Source organism: Taudactylus pleione, unplaced genomic scaffold (genome assembly GCF_031769625.1).
Source record: "Taudactylus pleione unplaced genomic scaffold, aTauple2 ptg000116l, whole genome shotgun sequence".
In the NCBI taxonomy this organism is placed as follows: Eukaryota; Metazoa; Chordata; class Amphibia; order Anura; family Myobatrachidae; genus Taudactylus; species Taudactylus pleione.
Window position 1 is genome coordinate 24,050,531 of NW_028284518.1, and position 22,632 is coordinate 24,073,162.

General features: G+C 43.1%; 1 protein-coding gene across 2 annotated transcripts in view; it reads left to right on the forward strand.

Moving 5' to 3' along the window:
- LOC148524833 (MARVEL domain-containing protein 3-like) overlaps positions 1-21,818 on the forward strand; it is a 37,163-nt gene extending 15,345 nt beyond the window's left edge. For both annotated transcript variants that reach the window (XM_088471810.1, XM_088471811.1), the window contains exon 4: positions 19,922-21,818. In XM_088471810.1, the coding sequence (XP_088327936.1) occupies positions 19,922-20,613 (692 nt within the window). In that variant the 3' untranslated portion in view covers positions 20,614-21,818. The remainder of the gene's footprint in view (positions 1-19,921) is intronic.
- The last annotated feature ends 814 nt before the right edge of the window (positions 21,819-22,632 follow it).

Consider the following 22,632-nt stretch of genomic DNA (forward strand, 5'->3'; position numbering starts at 1 on the left):
GTAATATGTTACACAGAGTATCAGGGGCTACCATATGTTTTCCAAGAATATCACCCTGGAGTCTAAATATTATTTCACACAGTCAGTTTGACTAACATAGAACAATTTTATACAGGAAAAAAAAGTATTATCCCCAAAATTTGTAACAATTTAAAACCTTTATTGTTTGAAAATGTTGAATTTTTTTTTTTTTACATTCCTGTATCCGTTACATTTTTATGACTTACTAGCTGAAGTACCTGGGGTTGCCTGGGTTTAAACCTTCAAGTTATTAAGTTTTATTATGTGATGTTGTCCAAATCCATCCAGTGGAAGGCCCAGAACAGGCTCCCTGGGTCAAAGTTCGGGCCAGCACACTCTGCCGTGAGGTCCGGCCGAGACCCCAACAATTCCATTAGGCATGCCAGACCAATTGCCATCCATCTGTGAAGATGCTTCTAGTTAGATGCTTCTAATTGGCTGATTGAGAAGATTGTGTATATTGCTTCATTGCTCATGTTTGTATTCTAGAATTTTGCGAGTGTACGGTGAAATATTTTTTTTGTAAGGAAAAGGAGAGTTCTACCTGCTGTATAAGGTTTTTATTTGATTCAAACCTAATAGAAAATGTGTATTTTGCTTTCAAAATAAATATCCAGTAATTACATTTTGGGGAACACATTTTACATGTGCATTTTTTTTTTTTTATTACTGCAAATGCTTAATTTTTAGCATCCACCCCTGAATGCATGACATCAGGCAATGTGAAAAAAGTAATCAATTGAAAGTCAGATTTGTAATTTTTCCCCCTTTTATCTGCAGCACCATTAAACCACTTCTACGCTAAATAGCTCTAAAACTAATACAGTACATGACTGATCTGCCTACTCTCTCCTACTTTGTTCTCAGATTTGTTGGGCATAGCATGTAATTCAGGGTACACACTTGTCAATAAATTGTGAGTGCATCGGCTAGTATGTACACCCGATATTGCTGGCCGAAAAGGGGGCATGGCCTAAATAAAGGGCGTGGCCTCGCAGGGGATCCCGATAACATCACTCCGGAGACTGGGCAGTCTGCACGTCAGGCGACCAGCCGATCGCCTGTACACTGCCTGCACGGACCGCCAACACTGACATCACAACTGGGTGGGAAAATATAAATGCCCGCCCAGTCGTGATGTCAGCCCAGACATATTGAGCAACTGATTGGTAAGTGTGTATACCATTCGGCCGCTATGATGGCGAATCGGTCTGGTGACTGATCTATTGTTTCATTGTGTACCCAGCATTAACCCTTATTTAAAATGCCTGCAGTTGTATTATTACAGATAGGTATCTCTTTCTCTGATTAAATATATTGTCTTATTACATTAATATGTGGCCCTTTTGAAGGGTAGAGCTCTGTCTATACGGTCCATGAAGCGTGTTAGGTTGTCTTTCCTGCTCTCCCTGATTATCCCAAAGGCAATGGTTCCTGGGTCATAACTAGGGTAGTGTGGTGTGTGCGACCACCTACGGCACACGGTGGGCAGGGATGCCGGCTCTAGGTGGAATAAAATTTTCTTAGAGTTTCTTATGGGCGCAGGTTAACCAGAAAAGGTACAGATGTGTCCTTTTCTCACTGTTGTTTCACTTGCGCCAAATAGCCCCACTCTGTGTGCCAAGTTTCATGCGACTCGGCTGCACCAACAGTGTATGTGTGGGTGTGTGTATGTATGTATGTGTATATATATATATATATATGTATGTGTGTGTGTGTTTTGTATAACAGGGTGCCTATCCAAGAGAGTATTGAATATGTATAGTAAACACGGAGGGAACTCCACAGGTCTTGGCAGAATATCACAAACAAACCAAACGGAGCCGGTAATGGATGTCAACGTTTCAGTGATCAAACGCTTTTATCAAGACATACAGCATGTACCAAATACAAAACATATATAACTGTCTACTCACGCCGTGTCCATCACTCCCGCAGCCGCGCCTCCAGATGACATCACCCACATGGGACACACCGGGGCTCCAACTGCAAGAGGGGGGTGTGGTCAACACCAAGTGCCATCACCGTAGAGACAATACAATAATAACAAACGCAAACATATATCTAACCTACAGCGCACACAATTCACAAACACAGAAAAGAAGAAATTTTTTTTTGAGTGCACTTTAAAAGATGAGCCAGCCGGCCCTTTACGTATGACACAGGCGCACGCTTGGCGCTGCTACTTTGCTGATGCATGTGCGGCTACTGCGCACACAATTCACAAATGCAGAAATTTTTTATTTTTTTTATTTGTTTGGAGTGCACTTTGAGGGTTACAGCATCCTTTAACGGACGAGCCAGCCGGCACTTGATTTATGACACAGGCGCATGCTTGACGCTACTTTGTTGATGCACATGCGGCTACTGCGCATACATTTCACACACAAACACAGAAAAAAAGAATTGTTTATTTTTTGTGGAGTACACTTTGGGGGTTACACCACCCTTTAACAGACTTATGACACAGGCGCACACTTGGCACTGCTCCTTTGTTGATGCACGTGCAGCTACAGTGCACACAATTCACAACACAGAAAATTATTTTTTTTTATTTTTTTTGAAGTGCACTTTGGAGGTTACACCACCCTTTTAAGAGATGAGCCAGCTGGACCTTTACTTATGACACAGGCGCACGCTTGGCGCTGTTACTTTGCTGATGCATGTGCGGCTACTGCGCACACAATACACAATTCCCTGATGGGCAGATCACCTCCTGGACAACACTACAGCACCCCTTTAGGACTACAGCCTTTATGGGACACTGCACAACACAGCCCAGCCAGCCCCTATAGACTTTTGGAGTGGACACAGCCCTATGGACAACTGACTGCACAACACAGTCCAGCCAACACCTATGGACAACAGCAGCACAACACAGCCAAGCCAGCCCCTATGGACTTTGGAGGAGTGGACACAGCCCCTATGGACAACAGCAGCACAGCACAACACAACACAGCCCAGCCAGCCCTAACTCCCACCCTCCTTCTTCACTCTCCACAGCCGGAGTGAGAAATGGCGCCAACGCAGGGACCTTTTATAGAGTCCAAAACCCGAGAGATCCAGAAGGCGGGATGATGATGTTTTGCCTCGATTTCAGTTCCGAGTCAGGCGGGAAAACCCGAGCCGTACTCTGTTCCTGGCTCGGATTGGGGGGGCTCAGGGGGGGTTCGGATTTCAGAAATCCGAACCCACTCATCCCTAAAATATATATATATATTTTATAAAGCACGGCCGCACTCACATCAGCAATTACTTGAAGTGTCCTGGGGTGTTCCCCAATGGCATCCACATAGGGAGTCCAAAAACACATAAAAAATGAGGGGCACTCACCAGTATTGCACGTATGAAAGATATCAGATTTTATTCCTCACATAGTCCATAAGTAAATAAATCTCAACGTTTCGGTCCCATCTGGACCATTTTCAAGAGATACATCAATACAGCCTCCACAGCAATATCCATCCAGTCCTTATGGATCCCAAGTTATACTGTGCATCTCCCACTAGGCCGCTAAATACCCCCATCAATCAGCCAAATGGCGCCTAAACATATCACAAACACCAGAAACCAATGGACCTAACAAGCGGCACTTACCACATGTGGTCCACGAGTGCAGGGTGGCATGATCACACCAACGCTTCCGGTGTGTGAGCCGTATGCACGGGACGAAGCGGGCAGGGTGACGTAGCTTCCACCACGTGGAACGCACCCGTCACTTCCGCTGAGTGCATCACAAAATCCATTGGTCTACAGACTTCAATGGCCAGCACCCTCCGGTGTTGTCAGCCACACCCACGGCTCATGACAATAACTATCCAGTCACGATCAGTGTTGGAATCATCACCATAGCAACCCGCTACTATGGAATAATGAAACAAAAATAAATAAACAAATGAATACCAAACAGGAATTAACCTGTGAGTGTACATATACTTAATGCATCCTAAAAAACATTGAAAATGGTCCGGATGGGACCGAAACATTGAGATTTATATACTTATGGACTATGTGAGGAATAAAATCTGATATTTTTCATACGTGCAATACTGGTGAGTGCCCCTCATTTTTTATATATATATATATATATATATATATATATATATATATATAGACCAAGGACCTCCTAAGGAACAAATTTCGTCCCCTAGAGGAGAAATAGGTGGCACTCCGTGGTATGGAAATAACTTGTATTAAATGAATAACATGATACACTAAAAGGGTCGACGTTTCAAGGTCTCGGCGGACCTTGTCATCAGGACCAGTGTATACTGATCCTGATGACAAGGTCCGCCGAGACCTTGAAACGTCGACCCTGTTGGTGTATCATGTTACTCATTTAATACAAGTTTTTTCCATACCACGGAGTGCTGCCTATTCCTTCTCTAGGGAACTTATTTTGTTCATTAGGAGGTCCTTGGTCCATATGCTTATACAAGGAAGGCACCCGGACAACTGTTATTTTGTACTTTCTGCAAGTGCCAAATTACAAGATTATATATATATATATATATATATATATATAATATTATGACAAATAATTGATCTATGGTCATAGATCAATATAATGTGCTCAGAACCTATAACTGGATAGTGTATATTTAGTTGTAGGTATGTGAATTACTGATATTCGAAACTCGATATGTTGTTATAAGACTTTATTTGGATAAAGGTGGAAACTAATAAACTAAAGGATGGTAGTTCATTGGCTGAATATGACAGTCAATTTGTGGGACATATGCCGTATAATGGCAATGTTAAGTCTCTGAGGTAAAAATAGGGGGGTTAATAAAAACAGGAAAGAAAGAAAGAAAAATGCAAAATCAATCACTATTGATCTGTTGAAGCAATGGTGCTTCAGTGGTGAAGCAGGAACTGGAGACCATAAAGTTCACAGTCAGTATTATGATGTAATTGAATGTTTGTGCGGCGTCCCGCACTTATGAAAAAATAATTAATTAAAGGGGGCTGCTGATGGATGATTCACAGCTGGCGGTTCTTAATATGATCTTCCCGGGGTAAGTAGTACGGACCCTTTTCGGAGTGTGTGGAGGTGTGTTACCAAACCCTAATGTGGCCGTAGAGCGCACCCGCAGCTCACCCGGCAATGCCAGGTAGTCTGTGGTGTGTCCCGCCGGTCCACGGTCAGGTATGCAGCAGGAGGGGGAGAGACGGCTGTGGTGCTGGATACCAGGCACCGTCTCCCCTACCTTCACTGTGGACTCACCTCCCAGGGACTCAGCAGAGTCCGCTCTTCCCCTTGCCGGCGTGTTGCAGTCGCGTCCTCCTCTTCTCCGGTGTCTCTCGGCAGAGTCAGCTGCTGGTTGGGATGTCCGCTAGGCGCTGTCTGCTCGCGTAGAATGTCCTTCTGGTGTCCGGTTCCTTGCTTCCTTGTTTCTTTTAGGGGTATTTTTCCATACCACGGAGTGCCGCCTATTCCTTCTCTAGGGAACTTATTTTGTTCCTTAGGAGGTCCTTGGTCCATATGCTTATACAAGGAAGGCACCCGGACAACTGTTATTTTGTACTTTCTGCAAGTGCCAAACTACAAGATTATATATATATATATTAGGGATGTGCAGGCTCGGATAGGTTCGAGTTTGCACGTTGAGTTCGGATTTTTCCCTCCAAAAAAACGGAACTCAGAAAGAGGCTAAACGTCATCTTACATGGACGAACATCCAGGAATGATGATGTTCGTCCATGTAAGATGACGTTTAGCCTCTTTCTGAGTTCCGTTTTTTTGGAGGGAAAAATCCGAACTCCACGTGCAAACTCGAACCTATCCGAGCCTTCACATCCCAAATATATATATATATATATATATATATAAATATATATATATAATATTATGGGATGGGTATGGGATGCCAGTGTTCGGGATCCTGGTAGTCAGAATCCCGATGCCGGCATCCCATCAGGGTTAGAATACCAACACTTAGTCAGTCGGTATCCCAACCAGTCACGTATCTAAGGGGGGTTGAGCTGGGCACGTGCCCTGGGCGCTGTCTGACCCGTCTAGGGCAGTATGTGAGTATAGATTGGTACATTTCATTTGCTCATACCAACATAGTGCTATATCCCCCTCTGTATGTTAGATATACAGTATGTTTGCATTTGTTGTTATTGTATTGTCTCTATGGTAATGGCACTTGGTCTTGACCACGCTCCCCTCTTGCAGTCGGAGCCCCAGTGTGTCCCATGTGGGTGATGTCATCTGGAGGCGCGGCTGCGGGAGTGAGCGCGAAAGTCATGGACACGGGGTGAATAGGCAGTTATATATGTTTTGTATTTGGTACATGCTGTATGTCTTGATAAAAGCGTTTGATCGCTGAATCGTTGACATCCATTACCGGCTCCATCTGGTTTGTTTGTGATATGCTGCCGAGACCTGTGGAGTGCCCTCCGTGTTCACTATATATATAATATACATATACATATATATATATATATTATGGACACTGCCCCACTTGCGCCAAAGGAGACAGCTACACCTCTCGGAAGATCCTCTGTTAGCAGAATCCTAAACAGCTGTCTCCAAAACAACACCTAGGGGGCGCTTAAACAGTAGTGCTTTACAAAGCTGTTTAATATGTTCATTAGTAATAAAAACTGCAGATCCAAGTTTCTCCTAAAGTTGTTTATTCGTCCTTCTTGAGCCACCAGAGATTTTCTTAAAATATTAGTTAGAAATCCAATGTGGTCTGGAATTATACCCACTCACCAAATATCACCCAAAAAGAAGGCCAATGGCCACTCATTTGTTCAAATCAGAATATTTTATTCTTGATAAAATAATTGTAAACTGTATATAAAATTGCTTACATGATTTAATAAAAAAAAGTGTCATAGAAATGCCACTTTAGAAGAGGTGGAATTAGATTTTGACAAAACCTTTCCGGGTATGAGCTCGATGACGGAAACTTCAATCGTGGCAGTTAGATACTTCCTGGAAAAAATGGGTAATACGTATCAATCTCTACATGGTATAAGATAAAGTCCATCGTTGTGATATATCTTTAACGGTTTAGGCAGTGTAAGCCAAGAAAGCGCTCGGACGTCCATTTATTCATTGATTCGCTCAACTAAAATCGTCACTGCTAGCCTCCCTTTTGTAATACATTAATGTTCCATACACCTAAACCTTCCTCGACAAATTCTCTATAGAATTGTGAAAACTGCATCAAAATCCGTCCAGTGGTATAGATATTTCGAAACATCCCTTGTGTAAAACTGAAAGGTGGGAATAGCCTGATCAAACCTGTTTAACAACTATTAACATTCAGATATGTTTATGCTGTAAATGTTGGTAATAAAGTTTGCTGCAACAGAAGTTAACTGTTGCTATGACAGTCCAGCATAAGACAAATTGTATCACAAGACAGAAAATCTTGTAGATAACTACTACATATCCTGGCATTGTGGGATTTTTTGTTTTTAATGAGAAGGCTCGGCAAATTGCTTGTTTCACTACTGTACCCTTCCCCAAACTCGAAGGACTCCGGTGGCCTAATATCCATAACAACAGTATGTTCTGAGAAACCCACCTCATGTTTGCAATTGCATCTCTCATCTTTTCTTCAAAACATATTACTATCCCTGCATAGTGTTATGTCTATTCATACAGGAGAAATGCATGGAAGAGACGATCTTTTCCTGCATTTTTCCCCGTTGTTTGTATCACATGCTCACTAGGCTTCTAATGTATGTCACCATATTTTGCTTTTGTAAAAGACTACACAAGAAATAAAAGCACACTACATGTCCGCTTTCTGTTTGCGGGTAGAGATCTTATCATTTGGTCTGTCTCAGCAGATATTTTATGGGAATATGGCAGTACCAATATTGAGACATGGTGAAAAACTGCAAAAATTTTCTATAGAGTTTTGCAATTGTAACTAAATAGACACCTATGAGGATTGTAGTTTCTAATCATAAAACCCAATAATTAACTACACTTGCCGACTTTACAGTGATCTCCTCCAATAGATTGTGGAAAGTGAGAGGTGCACGATTAGCCACATCATCAAGCCCATGGACAGTCCACTTCACTGGGAAGTGGGCGGAAGAACTTTCCAAAATTCAAGAGTTTCTGACATTGCTGGTAGTAGATACGTATGCTGTTTACAACTAGGGATGTGCGCCGGACCATTTTTGCCGGATTTGGATTTGGTTCTAATTCGTCGTCCGGATTTGGATTTGGATTTGCCAAACTGCGGTGACTGGATTTGGATTTGGATTTTTTTACAAAAATTGACATAAAAAGCTAAAATCACATAAATTGGTCTTTTTTTCTTCCTAGAGTATTATTAACCTCAATAACATTAATTTCCAGTCAATTTAGACCACATCACTGCTTATAATATTGTTTTCAACATTATTGTCCAAAGGTTGCAGTGAGCTGACTGGTTACCAAGCGACAAAGCAGCGGCACAACGACACAGACACCACAGTATAAAACACATCTATGACACATTGCCACACAGCAGTGGCAGAAATGAAAAGTAGTGCACCCACCCAGTGGGGTACGGCCAGCAGAATCACAGTACTTGTTTACATAGTGGGCTACGGCCCAAGGAGTCACAGTGCACAATCTTATTCACATTACACCACACATAGGGCCTGATTCACATTACACCATAAAGTAGTGTCTCTTATTTATGTTACGACACACAGTAGTGACCCTTTTACACAATGCCCACAGTAGCGGTGTCCCTTAAACAATGCCCCCAGCAGTGGTGCCCCCTATGCAGTCCCCTTAGTAGTAGGGTCACCTATGCAGTGCCCCCAGTAGAATGCCCCCCAGTAGTATGCCCCCCATTAGCAGGTCCCCCCCAGTAGTATGCCCCCCATTAGCATGCCACCCAGTAGTATGCCCCCCATTAGCATGCCACCCAGTAGTATGCCCCCCATTAGCAGGCCCCCCCAGCAGTATGCCCCCCATTAGCAGCCCCCCCAGTAGTATGGCCCCCCCAGTAGTATGGCCCCCCCAGTAGTATGCCCCCCCTGTAGTATGGCCCCCCCAGTAGTAGTATGCCCCCCCCAGTAGTAGTATGCCCCCCCAGTAGTAGTAAGCCCCCCCCAGTAGTATGGCCCCCCAGTAGCAGGCCCCTCAGTAGTATGGCCCCCCTAGTAGCAGACCCCCCCAGTAGTATAGCCCCCCCAGTAGCAGGCCCCTCAGTAGTATGGACCCCCAGTAGCAGACCCCCCCAGTAGTATAGCCCCCCCCAGTAGTATGGCCCCCCCGCACCCCCAGTAGCAGACCCCCCCCGGAGGAAACCCCCCCCAGTAGCGCTCCAGGCCCTTGCACAAGTAAAAAATAAATAAATAAAACTTACCTGTATCCCCGCTCCCGCGCCGTCCGCTCTGCTGTCACACTCTGAGGAGGGAGCCGGAAGACGGAGCTCATGTGTGAGCTCCAGCCGGCTCCCTCCGTACAGCAGCCAATGAGAGTCTGTATGACTCTCGTTGGCTGCTGTAACAAACACACAGCTGCCGCTGGCGGCTGTGTGTTTGTGTCTGTGTAGGGCAGAGCGCTATCACAGCGCTCTGCCCTACACAATAGGAGCCCTGATGTTGGATTCTCTAGTGAGAATCCGACATCAGGAGGCCGCCGTTCGGCCCCGAACGGGGATCCGAGTCAGGCGGTGAACACCCGAACAGGGAGTCCCCAATGTTCGGAGCGGTTCGGATTCCACAGAATCCGAACCGCTCATCTCTATTTACAACATACAAATGTTGGAATTTCCAAAGCAGACACCTCCACATTATTAATCCCCCAAACACAGCAGACATTCTTCCCCCTTCAAAATTTCAAAACTCCAAAGTATAATCCTCACTTTGGGCTCTATTTACTACAGTCCGCATGTTGAATGCAGATTGTAGTGTGATATTACCGACTGAATTTGCATTGCGAATTTAGCCAATATCACAGAGATTTACTAAAAATCCCTTGCAGAGACAGAGCTTGCGATAAAAGCTCTGTCCCTGCAAATCCGGTCCGCACACTTATCACGGTATTTTCACAAAAAACACAGTGACAAGTGCCCGCGCATGCGTTGACCGGCCTCCATTAAGCCCTGCCTCCTGTGGTCGCGACCCCCCCTCCGTTAATAAAACTTTCCTCTGGTGATCGGGACTCCGGTGATGTCCTCCGTGACTTGAGTCAGCTGATCTCCCATCCAGCACTGGGACCCGGTCAGCAGACCAGGTCTCAGTGCAGGATGGGAGACCAGCTGACCGGAGGGAGGACATCACCGGACACCGGAGCCCCGATCTTTGGTCCCTGGACTCTGGCAAGTTGTTTTTTTTTCCAGCATGTGGTCTGTTTTGACCACACAGCTGATCACTGGGGCCGGCTCTGGGCTCAGCTCTGCCTGTTAGAGCGGAGGAGGAGTCAAGTAACCTGTAGAAACCCTGGATAACGCCACCTCCAGGTGGCGTTATTATCACAGGGCATTCCCCGATATTTTTTCCCAATTTATTTTTAGTAACATGGACACAGATCGCATTTTCCATTAGAATTATGGGAAATGCGATCTGATTACTAAAAATAAGTGATAATTACGGCTTGGAGTAGAATTTTATGAATTTTACTCCAATTGCCCTTTAGTAACTTTAGGTGATACTAAAATAATGTGAAAAGGGTGTGAAAACACCCTTTTTCACTTTATTTTAGTAAAAATAATGTTAATAAATAAAGCCCTTAGGGGTGCAGATCGCATTTCCCATAATTGTAATGGGAAATGTGATCTGGCCAAAGTTGCTAAAAATAAATTGTGAAAAAATACAGAGGAAAGCCCTGTGATAATAACGTCACATGGAGGTGGCGTTATCCAGGGTCTTCCTCGGTTACCAGACTCCTACTCTACTCTAAAAGGCAGAGCAGAGCCTACCCCAGTGATCAGCTGTGTGGTCTAAACAGACCACACGCTGATACACTGTAAAAAAAAAAAAAAAACTTACCAGAGTCCAGAGATCGGGGCTCCGGTAATGTCCTCCCTCCAGTCAGCTGGTCTCCCATCCTGCACTGTGATCCGGTCATCAGCTGACTGGGTCCCAGTGCAGGATGGGATGTCAGCTGACCGGAGCCATGGAGGACATCACTGGAGCACCGATCACCGGAAGTAAGTGTAGTTAAGGGAAGGGGGTCGCGTGGGGAAAGGGGAAGGATCGCGGGGGCGGGGCTTAGCGGCGGCGGGTCGGCGCATGCGCGGGCACTTATTGTATTTTTTGCGAATATACATTGATAAGTGTGCGGAGGGGATTCGCAGGGACAGAGCTTTATTGCAAGCTCTGTCCCTGCAAAGGATTTTTAGTAAATCCCTGTGATATTCGCTGAATTCGCAATGCGAATTCAGTTGGTAATATTGCACTACAATCTGCATTCGGATTTTAGTAAATAGAGCCCTTAGTGCTACCAAATTGGGAGGGTATGCCGCATGGACAGATTGGGCCACCAGGACTTTGCCTCACCCTTCTCTCAGGGCAAAGAGGGTGCCCAGTGCCGCCCGCTATCGCAGTGTCTAACACTGGTTGCACTGGCAGCATCAATGCTGGCTGCATCTCTACTCAGCTCTCCGGGGGTTGCTGCTGTGGACTGCCCCCTGCACTCTCCAGATTGAAGCGAGAGCTGCTTTCAGTCTGTGTTCGGGGCCTGTGTGAGAGGAAGGGACGGGGCCAGGCTGTTACTGGGCCCAGGGAGTGAGATCCAACTCCAGCACAGAGCAGAATCTTCAATGCCAGCCCAGAAGCATCATGTCCAGCAGGTGACTGTCACTCATATATATTGGGTGTGTGTCTGTTGATAGAGGCTGTTAACTTTCAGGGGGCTGTGTGTCTGTATAAAGGGGCTGAGTTACTCTATAGGGGGCTGTGACTTGTGTCTGTATACGGAGGCTGTTTCCTTTATAGGTGGGCTGTGTGTCTGTATGTAAAGCTGGGCATACACTGACAGATATATTGGCCAATCAATTGATCGGCCTATATATCTTGTGCCCGTCGGCCAGTGTGTACCACCGATACGTCTGTGAACGACGTCGTTCACAGCCATATCGCGTCAGCTGTGCTGCACAGCCGATGGACAGATATTTCTGCAGATATATCTGTCCATAGGCCTGTGTATACGCCCGTACACATGCAGCCGTGGGAAGGGAGTTGCGGTGCAACCCCCGGCAAGCGGGACCCACAGCTGCCTGGAAGATGATGGTCATTCAGTGTATATGAACGACCAATATCTACAGATATATCTTTGCAGTGTTTACCCACCTTAAGGGTCATGTTACCTTTATAGGGGGCTGTGTTACTCTATAGAGGGCTGTTTATCTGTATACAGGGGCTGTTTTTACCCTATAGGGGGCTGTGTGTATATAGGATCTGTTTTTACCCTATAGGGGGCTGTGTGTCTGCATATAGAGGCTATGTTACCCTATAGTGGTTGTGGTATTATATAAAGCTGTGTGTTGGTATTTAGGGGACTGCAGTGTTATATAGAGCTGTGTGTTGGTATGTAGGGGAGAGATGTGTGTTGGTATACAGGGAACTGCAGTGTTATATAGACCTGTGTGTCAGTATCTAGGAGGCTGCAGTGTTATATAGAGTGGTGTGTCGGTATATAAGGAGCTGCTGTGTTATACAGCTGTGTCAGTATATAAGGGGCTGCAGTGTGTTATAGAGCTGTGTGTTGGTGTATACAGGTAGGGTCATAACTAGGGTAGTGCGACCAGTGCCGTTGTACAGGGCACCGCAGGGCAGGGGGCTCTGTCAATTTTCCTGTTTATTATCATTCTCAAGCTTCCTCTTCTTTTATCCCAAGCATCTCTTGGCTTCCCCTATCTCTTCCCTGGTCTTTCCCCATGAGGTCATGGCCCTTTTTGAGATGCACTATCTTATGTCTCTATTTAAAAAAGGGGGAGGGGGGCGCCAATACTCTCTCTGGCACAGGGCACCAAAAAGTTTAATTACGGCTCTGTATACAGGCTTTAGAAGGTGTATATCACTAAGATGTCCCTATGCTTCAGGTGTTTGCATTCTTCTATAGGTCCCCATATGTTGTTGTGCTGGATCTCTCTGTTGTCTTGAGGTCTGGATTGTTATATATCTCTTTTTCCCTTGTACATCTACAGCATTATCTTTCTCATAGTGGTGCATTGGTGTGTATATTTCTACTGCCTCTTATATTGTGTATGTGTATAAGCTCCTATAGTGTGCTGGGGTAGTGTGTTTGTGTCAGGACATCACATATTGACCATACACTCAGGACATCACACACTGACCAGACCCCACACTGAGAACATCACATACTGACCATACACTCAGGACAGCACATACTGTCCAGACCACACACTCAGAACATCACACGCTGACCAGGCCAAACACTTAGGATGTCACACGCTGACCAGGCCAAACACTCAGGATATGTCACACTGGCCACGCCAAACACTCAGGATATCACATACTGGCCTCTAGTCAAAAGGCCCCATTATGTCACACCATATAGTATTTCAGACATGTTCTTAGTCCAGCAAATAAAGACTTTTATGATGTCCCCAGTACAGCACATACTGAACAGCCTTAAATCATCTCTACATTATTTATAGTCAATGATCTCCAGTCTTCTCTGTCCCCCTCCTCCACAGACCCCGCCCTAGACCCCACCCCTATTAAAGGGCTGTTTCCAGAAATTTCCCAGACTGGTTTGCCATCCCAATCTGAACCTGCGCTGCCATGCATGTTCTGGGTCACTGTCAGAACATGACAGTCCTAGTCTATTTATCAATCAGGAGAAACCTTTCTCTGGCTTTTTGGAAGTTTATCGCTAGGGTCAAATCAACACACTGATTTTACCTCACCAGCTCAGATGTTGATCAAATTTGTTATTTGGAGAGTATATATGTAGTCTAAGAAAAATACTAAATATTATTTAAATATATCATGCCGTTTCAAAAAAAAAGTTTTAAAAAATGCACAACCAGCATATTTTCAAATCACCATAGCAGCTCTCCTAATTAAGATAGAGAGGTGGGGGTGTTGACCTTTTACTGTGTTTTTTATGCCCTTTCATATGATATACAACACAATAGACTTTGTGAGGAAAAACATTTTCCAAATTCAAAGTGACATTTTTGATCATCATGATCTCAAAAAGTGCGTCGACAAAAAAGTAAAAAAAATTTCTGGAAATAGTTTATACTAATGTTAAATGTTTGTCAAAATTTAAATGTGGGAGGATAATGGTTCATAGTTAAAAATAATTTTAAAGCAAGGTAGTTTATTCAAAAACGCCTAGTGTATTACAAGTAGTAATAGGTAATAATAGATTTGATGGCTTCATTAGTTTAATTATATAAATCAAGTTGAATAGAAATACTTGACATTGTATTAGTCAGTCAACAGTGTTAGCAGAAGATAGTTTGACCATGTTTCAGTGGTTTTTAAAGTGTCACCAGGAGACCTGACATAAATTCTTCCAGTTGGAGTTATAGGGTCGACTTTGCATAAGACATCTATTAGAGGTATCCATAGTACATCAGGCTTCCTTGGATAGAAGAATGATGGTGAAGGTCCAGCTGGATGAAGGAAGTTCACTTTTAATTCGTCTTCATCTTCACTCTTGTAAATCACATAAGCAAGCCACCATTTCTTGTTTTACACAATGGATATATAGCCATTTGTTTTGTGTCAACTGTAGTTTGTCTAGAGATTATGTAACGAATACTGTAGAACATGGGTCTTCAGCGTTTGGCCCTCCAGCTGCTATGGAACTACAGATCCCAGGATGCCCTGCCACAGTCTTAGGATGCTGTTATATCAAAATGGTGGCTGGGAATTCTGGGATGTGTAGTTCCATAGCAGCTGGAGGGCCAAAGGTTGAAGACCTCTGCTGTAGAGATGTTGTAGCCTTAGAAAAGGTTTTCACAGATATTTTTGATGTACTTGAATCAACAGGCATAAAAGCATGATTCCCTGAATAGTTACTGACTGGCTGAAACGATCATTCAAAAATGTTTCAGACTCAGTATAGTCTTCTTGCATTGTGAACGTCAAATTGATATATTTTGTACTGCCCATTCGTAAAGTTGGAGAAGTGTGAGGATTTGGTTCTCATATGGACATTGTAGGCTGGCTCTAGCTGCCAGTCTCTTGACTGTGCCACCAACTCCATCACAGGGGTCTTTCCCATACGCTGTGGCCTGCAATACTGAGCATGATTCCTGACAATTGATTCATGAGAACAATGATTCATGAGCATGATTCTTAAACAATGCATTAACATTATTGAAGATCATTATTTATTTTCTTGCAAGCATTATTCATTGTTTTTAGTTAGTCATATGGGAACCTTTATAATTAAGCCTACAATTTTTGAATTTTTATAAATTCTCTTAATTACTTTTTGACAATCTCTACATGTGAGAATATAGAATATCTATATTATATATTCTCACATGTAGATATTGACAAAAAGTAATTAATAGAATTTACATTTAATTCAAATATTGAGTGTTGGGCTAATTTTAGTTGCTCCCTCATATAATTGGATTTAAAAGTAGGCACTGCTTTTTTAAACATAGTGCTTACTCCTGTTTAAAATTATTTTTAACTATGAACCCATTATCCTCCCACTTTTAAATTTTGACAAACATTTAACATTAGTATAGACTATTTCCAGAATTTTTTTTTACTTTTTTGTCAACGCACTTTTGAGATAATCATGATCAAAAATTTCAGTTTGAATTTGGAAAATATTTTTCCTCACAAAGCCTATTGTGTTGTATATCATAGGAAAGGGCATCAAAACACAGTAAGATGACACCACTCCCACCTCTCTAGCTTCATTAGGAGAGCTCCAATGGCAATTTGAAAATATGCTGGTTGTGCGTTTTTGAAAGTTTACATATTTTGAAAACGGCATAATCGATTTAAATAATAATTTGTATTTTTCTTAGACTACATATATACTCTCCATATACCAAATTTTATCAAAACCTGAGCTGGTGAGAAAAATTTTTAACAAAAAGTGTGTCGATTTGACATGGAATGGCTTGCGAGGTAACTCTCATCTATATACACACATTATTGCCACACCTCTCTGTTCACTGTGTAAACCCACTTTGGGAGATTGTTATGGCCCTTCAGTGGAACCCTACTATTGCAATCCCCTGGTGGGTCCTTCATGCCCCAGCCCGACACTGACCGTAGAAGAAAATAAATGTCCTCACCTGGGTATCTTCACAAAGTGAAAGACTGCATCGTATGTTAACATTTAACAAGCCAATATTGATCAGTAGCAGGAGGCCGCACATTGCTTATTTATTTAGTACACGTGCCTCCTACCCCAGCAGAGCTACTAGCTTCAACCATAATTGCTGACATCCTTGCTTTTGTCTTCGTAGCTAGGGTCATGTAGATCTTGGGGGTGTGGTACAGCAAGGTTGGCAATGTAAGGTTGTGGCACAGAGGGCCTGATTCAGAGCCACTCGTAAGCGGCCGCTCGTTCGCTCTGAGCGATGTTCGCACAACTGCGCATGCGTATGGGTTGTAATGCGCATGCGCAAACCAGTAATTGCGGTTGGAAATCGTGCGCTCGCAAAACAGCGAGGGGCTGCTAATTTGATTGACAGAATGTACCGTTTGTGGGTGATAACAGGGGAAGGTGCTTGAATACGGGGGAGTGGAGATCCGAACGCAGGCATGCCTAACTGCTAACTGTCAAAAGGGCGTTTAATGGGAGTGCATAATTAGTAAAAGAGCGTCATCGACCACGTCACTTGGTTGCCTTTTAGCCTGAACTGCTCGCAGTGATAGCGGTAAGAAAAAGCTACCACAAGCACTGCGAGCAGTTCAGATGCTTTTCGGTGTACCCGATTAATCTAATAAATACCGGAGATGACGTGTGATTCGAATGACAAAGGGGTGTCTTTACAAAATAGCGAGTGCATTTTTCGTTCGCTCGCTCAGACATAGAGGCGTCAACAAACCGCAAAGAGCGAGCGCTCAATTTAAATATCCGGCCCCTTTTTTGGAACGACCGTCCGCAAATAGCGTCCGGCTCTGAATCAGGCCCAGAGATTGAGTCATCATGTCTCTGCACCCCACTATACACACCTGCGATTCTCTGCATTCTGAGTGGGGGAGGCATGATGACGTGATTCAGTGCAAATCTCGTCTTTAAGCTGCCCTGACCATCCACTTCATTCAGGAAGTGGGTGACAGTTTGGGCCAGACAGGGGCTTCCAGAAAGACTTACCAACTTTTCTGGGAGTCCAGCAGGCCATCCAACATTCGGGAGTCTCCCGGGCATTCCGGAAGAGTAGGCAAGTAACTTAATAGGGACTCACTCTACTGCAAATACCGGGAGTGGCAACCACCATCCCTTCCCTCAGATACATCACTACACATGATCTGAAGCTTGCTCAGGCCATAAAATTAATTACAAACTTCCTTGTAGGTTCTAAATAAATTACATTGGTTATCTCACACTGCCCAGTTGTCCCCTTCATTTGGGTTCATCAGAAAGTTAAATTATGGGAAAATAATCTGACTAAAAATATGGGTGCAACAAAGTGGACTGTGCTGGGAAAATTAGGGCACATGTACACTGACTAATAGGGATAGTTATGAGATGCCAGTGCTCGGGATCCCGGCAGTCAAAATCTTGATGCCGGCATCCCATCAGGGTTAGGATACAGACACCTGTCGGTAGGTATCCTAACCCTTCCCCTCTCCCTACCCTAACCCTACGGTAGAAAAAATTACAAGTGCACAACTCCGACACTAGTAATTACATATATAATAAATTTTTGCAATATATAGGTTTTAGCATAATCATGGCCAAGGTTATGGGTCTACCCACCACATCCAGATGACCTCTTAGGGAAGTGTAAAAGAGTGTTAGATAAATAGGAGCAGCTACTGCATATGTTAGAAGTGAGGTTAAAAATAGATATATAAAAATGTTACATGTATAATAAACAAACAATAAAAGTGCAAAAATGTAAAATGTGTTATAATGTGATGACCTGAAGCAGCCCAACGAAAGCAATCCAGGGGACCCATGCCCCAAAAATCACCCTATAGTTGACTATATAAATTTGGGGGACAGGTGGGGAGGGGTGCTAGTTCAGGCCTTCAGGTGTGCATATGAGCACACTAGATAGAGTATATGTATATATTTACCTCCCTCCCCGGGGGCCTAAACCTAACCTTCCCCTCCCCACACCCTGAACCTCCCTTCTAGTGCCTAACCCTAACACTCCCCCTAGTCAGTGGCAAATGCAGGATTTCGAAAGGGGAGTTTCTAAATTCTTTCTTACCGAACCAATGAAAAAACATCTAGACACAAATAGACAGATAGAAACCGTTTACCCAGGATTATGGGACATGACGCGGTACACACTTACTGACTGACACACTTCTATCACTAAAAAACATGACTGCAGCAGGCAAATAAATACAGCCAGCATGATTTATTAAAGACCCCCCTGCCCCCAGTAGTGCCCCTTATACAGTGCCCCCAGTAGCGTTCCCCCTATGCAGTGCCCCCAGCAGTGCCTTTACATAAATAGGACAAAGACACACAAAAAAAGAAAAACGACTTCCCTGAATCCCCGCACCTGCCACGCCTGCCGCTGTCCGCTCCTTGTCCTCTCGGCCTGCTCTGCACTATGGGAGAGACGTTATGACGTCTCTCCCATCACCCACTGCGAGAGCCGGAAGGTGGAGCTCAAGAGTGAGCTCCATCACGGCTCCCTCCATGGATGCAGCGGCCAATGAGTCTGTCTGACTCTCATTGGCTGCTAAAACAAACACACCACTTCCGGGTAACACGAGTGTACTACCCGGCACTGGCGGCGATGTATTTTTTACTGTGTAGTGCGGACCACACTCACTGCTGTCTGCACTACACTTACTGAAACCACCACTGATCGGCGGCAGGGGGGTTTCTGGGTACTCATAAACCCCCCTCTGCGTGCGCGCCTGCTAGTGCCTAACCCCGCTACTTACCTACGGGATGCCAGGGCCAGGATTCTGACAGGTGTCTGGATTCTGGCGCTGGTATTCTAAGCACTAGGCATCCCCTGTGCTGGGATTCTGAACGTATCCCGACTAAAACACACATTGACCAGCACATGTAAGTTGTAGAAGTGATTGCACACACTAAACTAGGCAAAAAAACAATGATTTATTAAGTCATTTAAGGTCCAGTACTTCCTATTTTAATGCTATCTTAAATGACAAGCCAAAACTGTTATTATAGTGATCATGGCGTAAAAAAGTCTGCCATATAATGGAATTCATAAGTGTTGATATATTAATTTATATTCGGATCGCAGAATAATCAGCCAGTGCTTGGATAGAGTAGAATTGTTTTTTTTCTTGACTTTGTACCATAAAAAGTTTTTTATATGAGAAATACACTGCAGGCAGTTTATGATTTGCTTACAATAAGAAGTTAAAGTAATGTACTATATATCCACAATTTGTGTAGTACTTGGATACATATACAGTAGCACACATGGGTAGTTTCTGAGTACCTAGAAATCCCCCTTGACTGACCACAATTGGAGCCACGTCCCCTCACCGCATAATGGCGTGATTCATGTGTGACATTTTGGTTCCGCCACAAGGGGGTTGGACTAATGATGCAATTTACCTGGCCCCACCCCAACAAGAGCTGCTGCATTGTATCTTTCCACTGAAGGCAAGTGTAAGTGTTGGATATATATTTACCCCTCTTTGCAAGTCCTGTGCTTGCCCCTGATATACGTTGTGTTTATGATTTATTTTCTTATTCCTGCTCACAAACCTACACACTGTTCAAAGATGCAAAATAACATTGTTGTTCCTTTCAGTTGTTTTATTTATTAGAAGCTAACCTGTTTGTCTTTTCTTTTAAAAGGAGTCCTGCAGTTTGTGGAAATAGCAGCGAATATCTTGGTGTTGATCTGTATTGTGACATCCTATGCAGTTATCAGTGGCTACACTTCTGCTGCTGGTCTTGGCTCATTCAGCATCAATTCAGCCTACAGTCCATTTGAAGGCGCAGAGCTGCAGCAAGTGCGGGATGCGGACTTGCAGTATAGTCAACTGAGAGCACCAGGAGTGTATGGAGGAGTAGCTGTTAGCCTGCTGCTGTGTGCCCTAACAATTGTCTTCCTAATATTGGGGGCTAAACCCATACACAGGGTTTCCATCAGAGTCCTCTTTGTAGAGTTGGTGTTTGATGCTGTGTCTTGTTTGTGTTACATTGTTGGGGTTGGTCTTTACCTGCACTTCATCAAGCAGGTGAATGCCACTGACACTTGCAAGACGAGGGAGCGACTGTATGCAGGCCGTGGCTACACTTGGATGAACTGTGAGGTGCAAGGAGGGGATGCCGCTGTGGCTATATTTGGACTCATTGCTGCATGTATTTACCTTCCCAGTGCCGTATTATGTGCTCTATATGTAAGAACTGTACGTGCTTTCAGGAAAAACTACCTACACCCAGAATATCAACCTTCCTCATACAGTGATAACCACCAAAGACTGAACAAATCACAAGGGTTGGTCTGTGAAGACCATATAATCCATCCTAGTACACTGGTGTAGGAATGAATAAGAACTATTGTGAAAAAAAAACAGTTACCCTTTTTCCCTTACACTCTCTGTATAATGTTATACTTAGTGTAGGTACTAATAAGATAAAGAACAGTGTAAATACACTCTCAAAGTTAAATACACCAGTGACCAGACCAATGTCCTTAAGCATAAACGGGCTGCTTGACTCAAAAGCACCACTCATAAGAAATGCTTAAAGAAAATTTAAAAAATAAGACTGAAAAGTGCCCAATGTTGCCAAATTACAAATAATATGTGACTTATCTGGGTATCTTTAAAAAGACTAACTTCACTTCCTCATTCAAGACGGTGACATTGCCAATTGTGAAGATATTCACTACAAGATTCACTATATCATATAGCATCATACTGATTTATACAAAAAACTTTTTATTAAAAGGTAAAACCGGTATCCTACTTACAATAAAAATACTTGATTGGCATGCATATCTGACACAAAACACTGGACACAGGAACATTGTTACATCTCCTCCTTCCACCCAAAAGGAAATCTGTCAGCAGGCAGTCCAGATATCCAGCAACTGCACAGCATCTGCCCTAATGCGTTTCATTGTTCATCCAAACCAAGATAGATAGATAAGAGATATATCTACACACCTGTATATACACACCCACAGTATATATGTATTTAGAACTTATTTTTTATTTTACTATGCCATTTTCTACTTGATCTATTTTGCAGTATGGTATTCCAGTGACAATAGGTGTGCATATTTTATCAACAGGACAAAATCACTGTCTACATTGTATCAAATAGTAAATGTTTATATGCAAATTAATTTGATATGTTATGTCAGTATATTGTTCAGTACAAGCCAAAATTAATACTTTGTCGCTGAAATACAGATTTTAATGTTTTTCAAAATATCCATCATAATGTAAACATATTTCATTACCTAATTTGTTTTATTGTCAATCAATGCTTTGACATTTTAAATTTGCATATCAAGGTCTAGTATATTGGACTTGTTGAATGGAGGATCAAGGGGTCTCTCCTTACACATACCTGGCCTGCCACACTTTCTCACTGTCCCGACTCCCTTTTTCTGTCTCCTGCGGTGGGAGTCATTAGCAGTGTGGTGGGCACATGACACTGTGCATGTCTATCTCAGGACATACCATAACTGATTATTATATAGATTCCTTAAGCTGGGCATACACTATACAATTAGCTGTCAGATATCTGTCCAATCTGGCTGGTTGGAATGAAATCCTGGTAATGTATGGGAGCAAATGACAATCGACCATTTGCTCACAAACACTGGAAGATAGACAAAAATGGTCTTTTAGACAAATTAAGTAAAAAAACACGAATTTAACCCATTTGAACAATTGTTTTTTGTCTGTTTTCCAGTGTTTAAAACCATATGATCGACTGTCATTTGCTCCCATACATTACCAGATTTTCATTCCAATCAGCCAGATTGGACAGATATCTGACAGAAAATTGTATAGTGTATGCCCTGCTTTACTAATATACTATAATACCTTGAAAATAAAGAATCTCTAACTCTGCATTAAAAGTTTCCTTAAGATCCATGTACTTGAAGTAAATGAGTCTGCAGGGTTTGTTAAGTAAATTTAAAGTAGAATTAAATCCAAAGTATCATCATAATTGTAACTGGCATGTACAATTAAATATGTACCTTGTTAGATATGTTCTGAATGAAACACACATTTGTTGGTTTATCTTGATGAACCTACTAAGTAAATATATTGGGAAAACATATTTTTACTGAATATCCCTCATTATATTATATTAATATTTTTTAAAAACCCTAATATTTAATATGTAGAATAACATGAGCTAAAGTGTACCCTGAAATTTTGTTAACTGCTATGCAGAATTTTTATCATCACTGGCTTATTATGATGCACCTTCTTTCATGAAACATGTTGCTTATTGGGAAAATCATTGCAATAGTTTAATAGAACCCATGAACAGCTAAAGTGGAAGTTACATCTGTGGGTATAAGAAAGTGCTGCCCA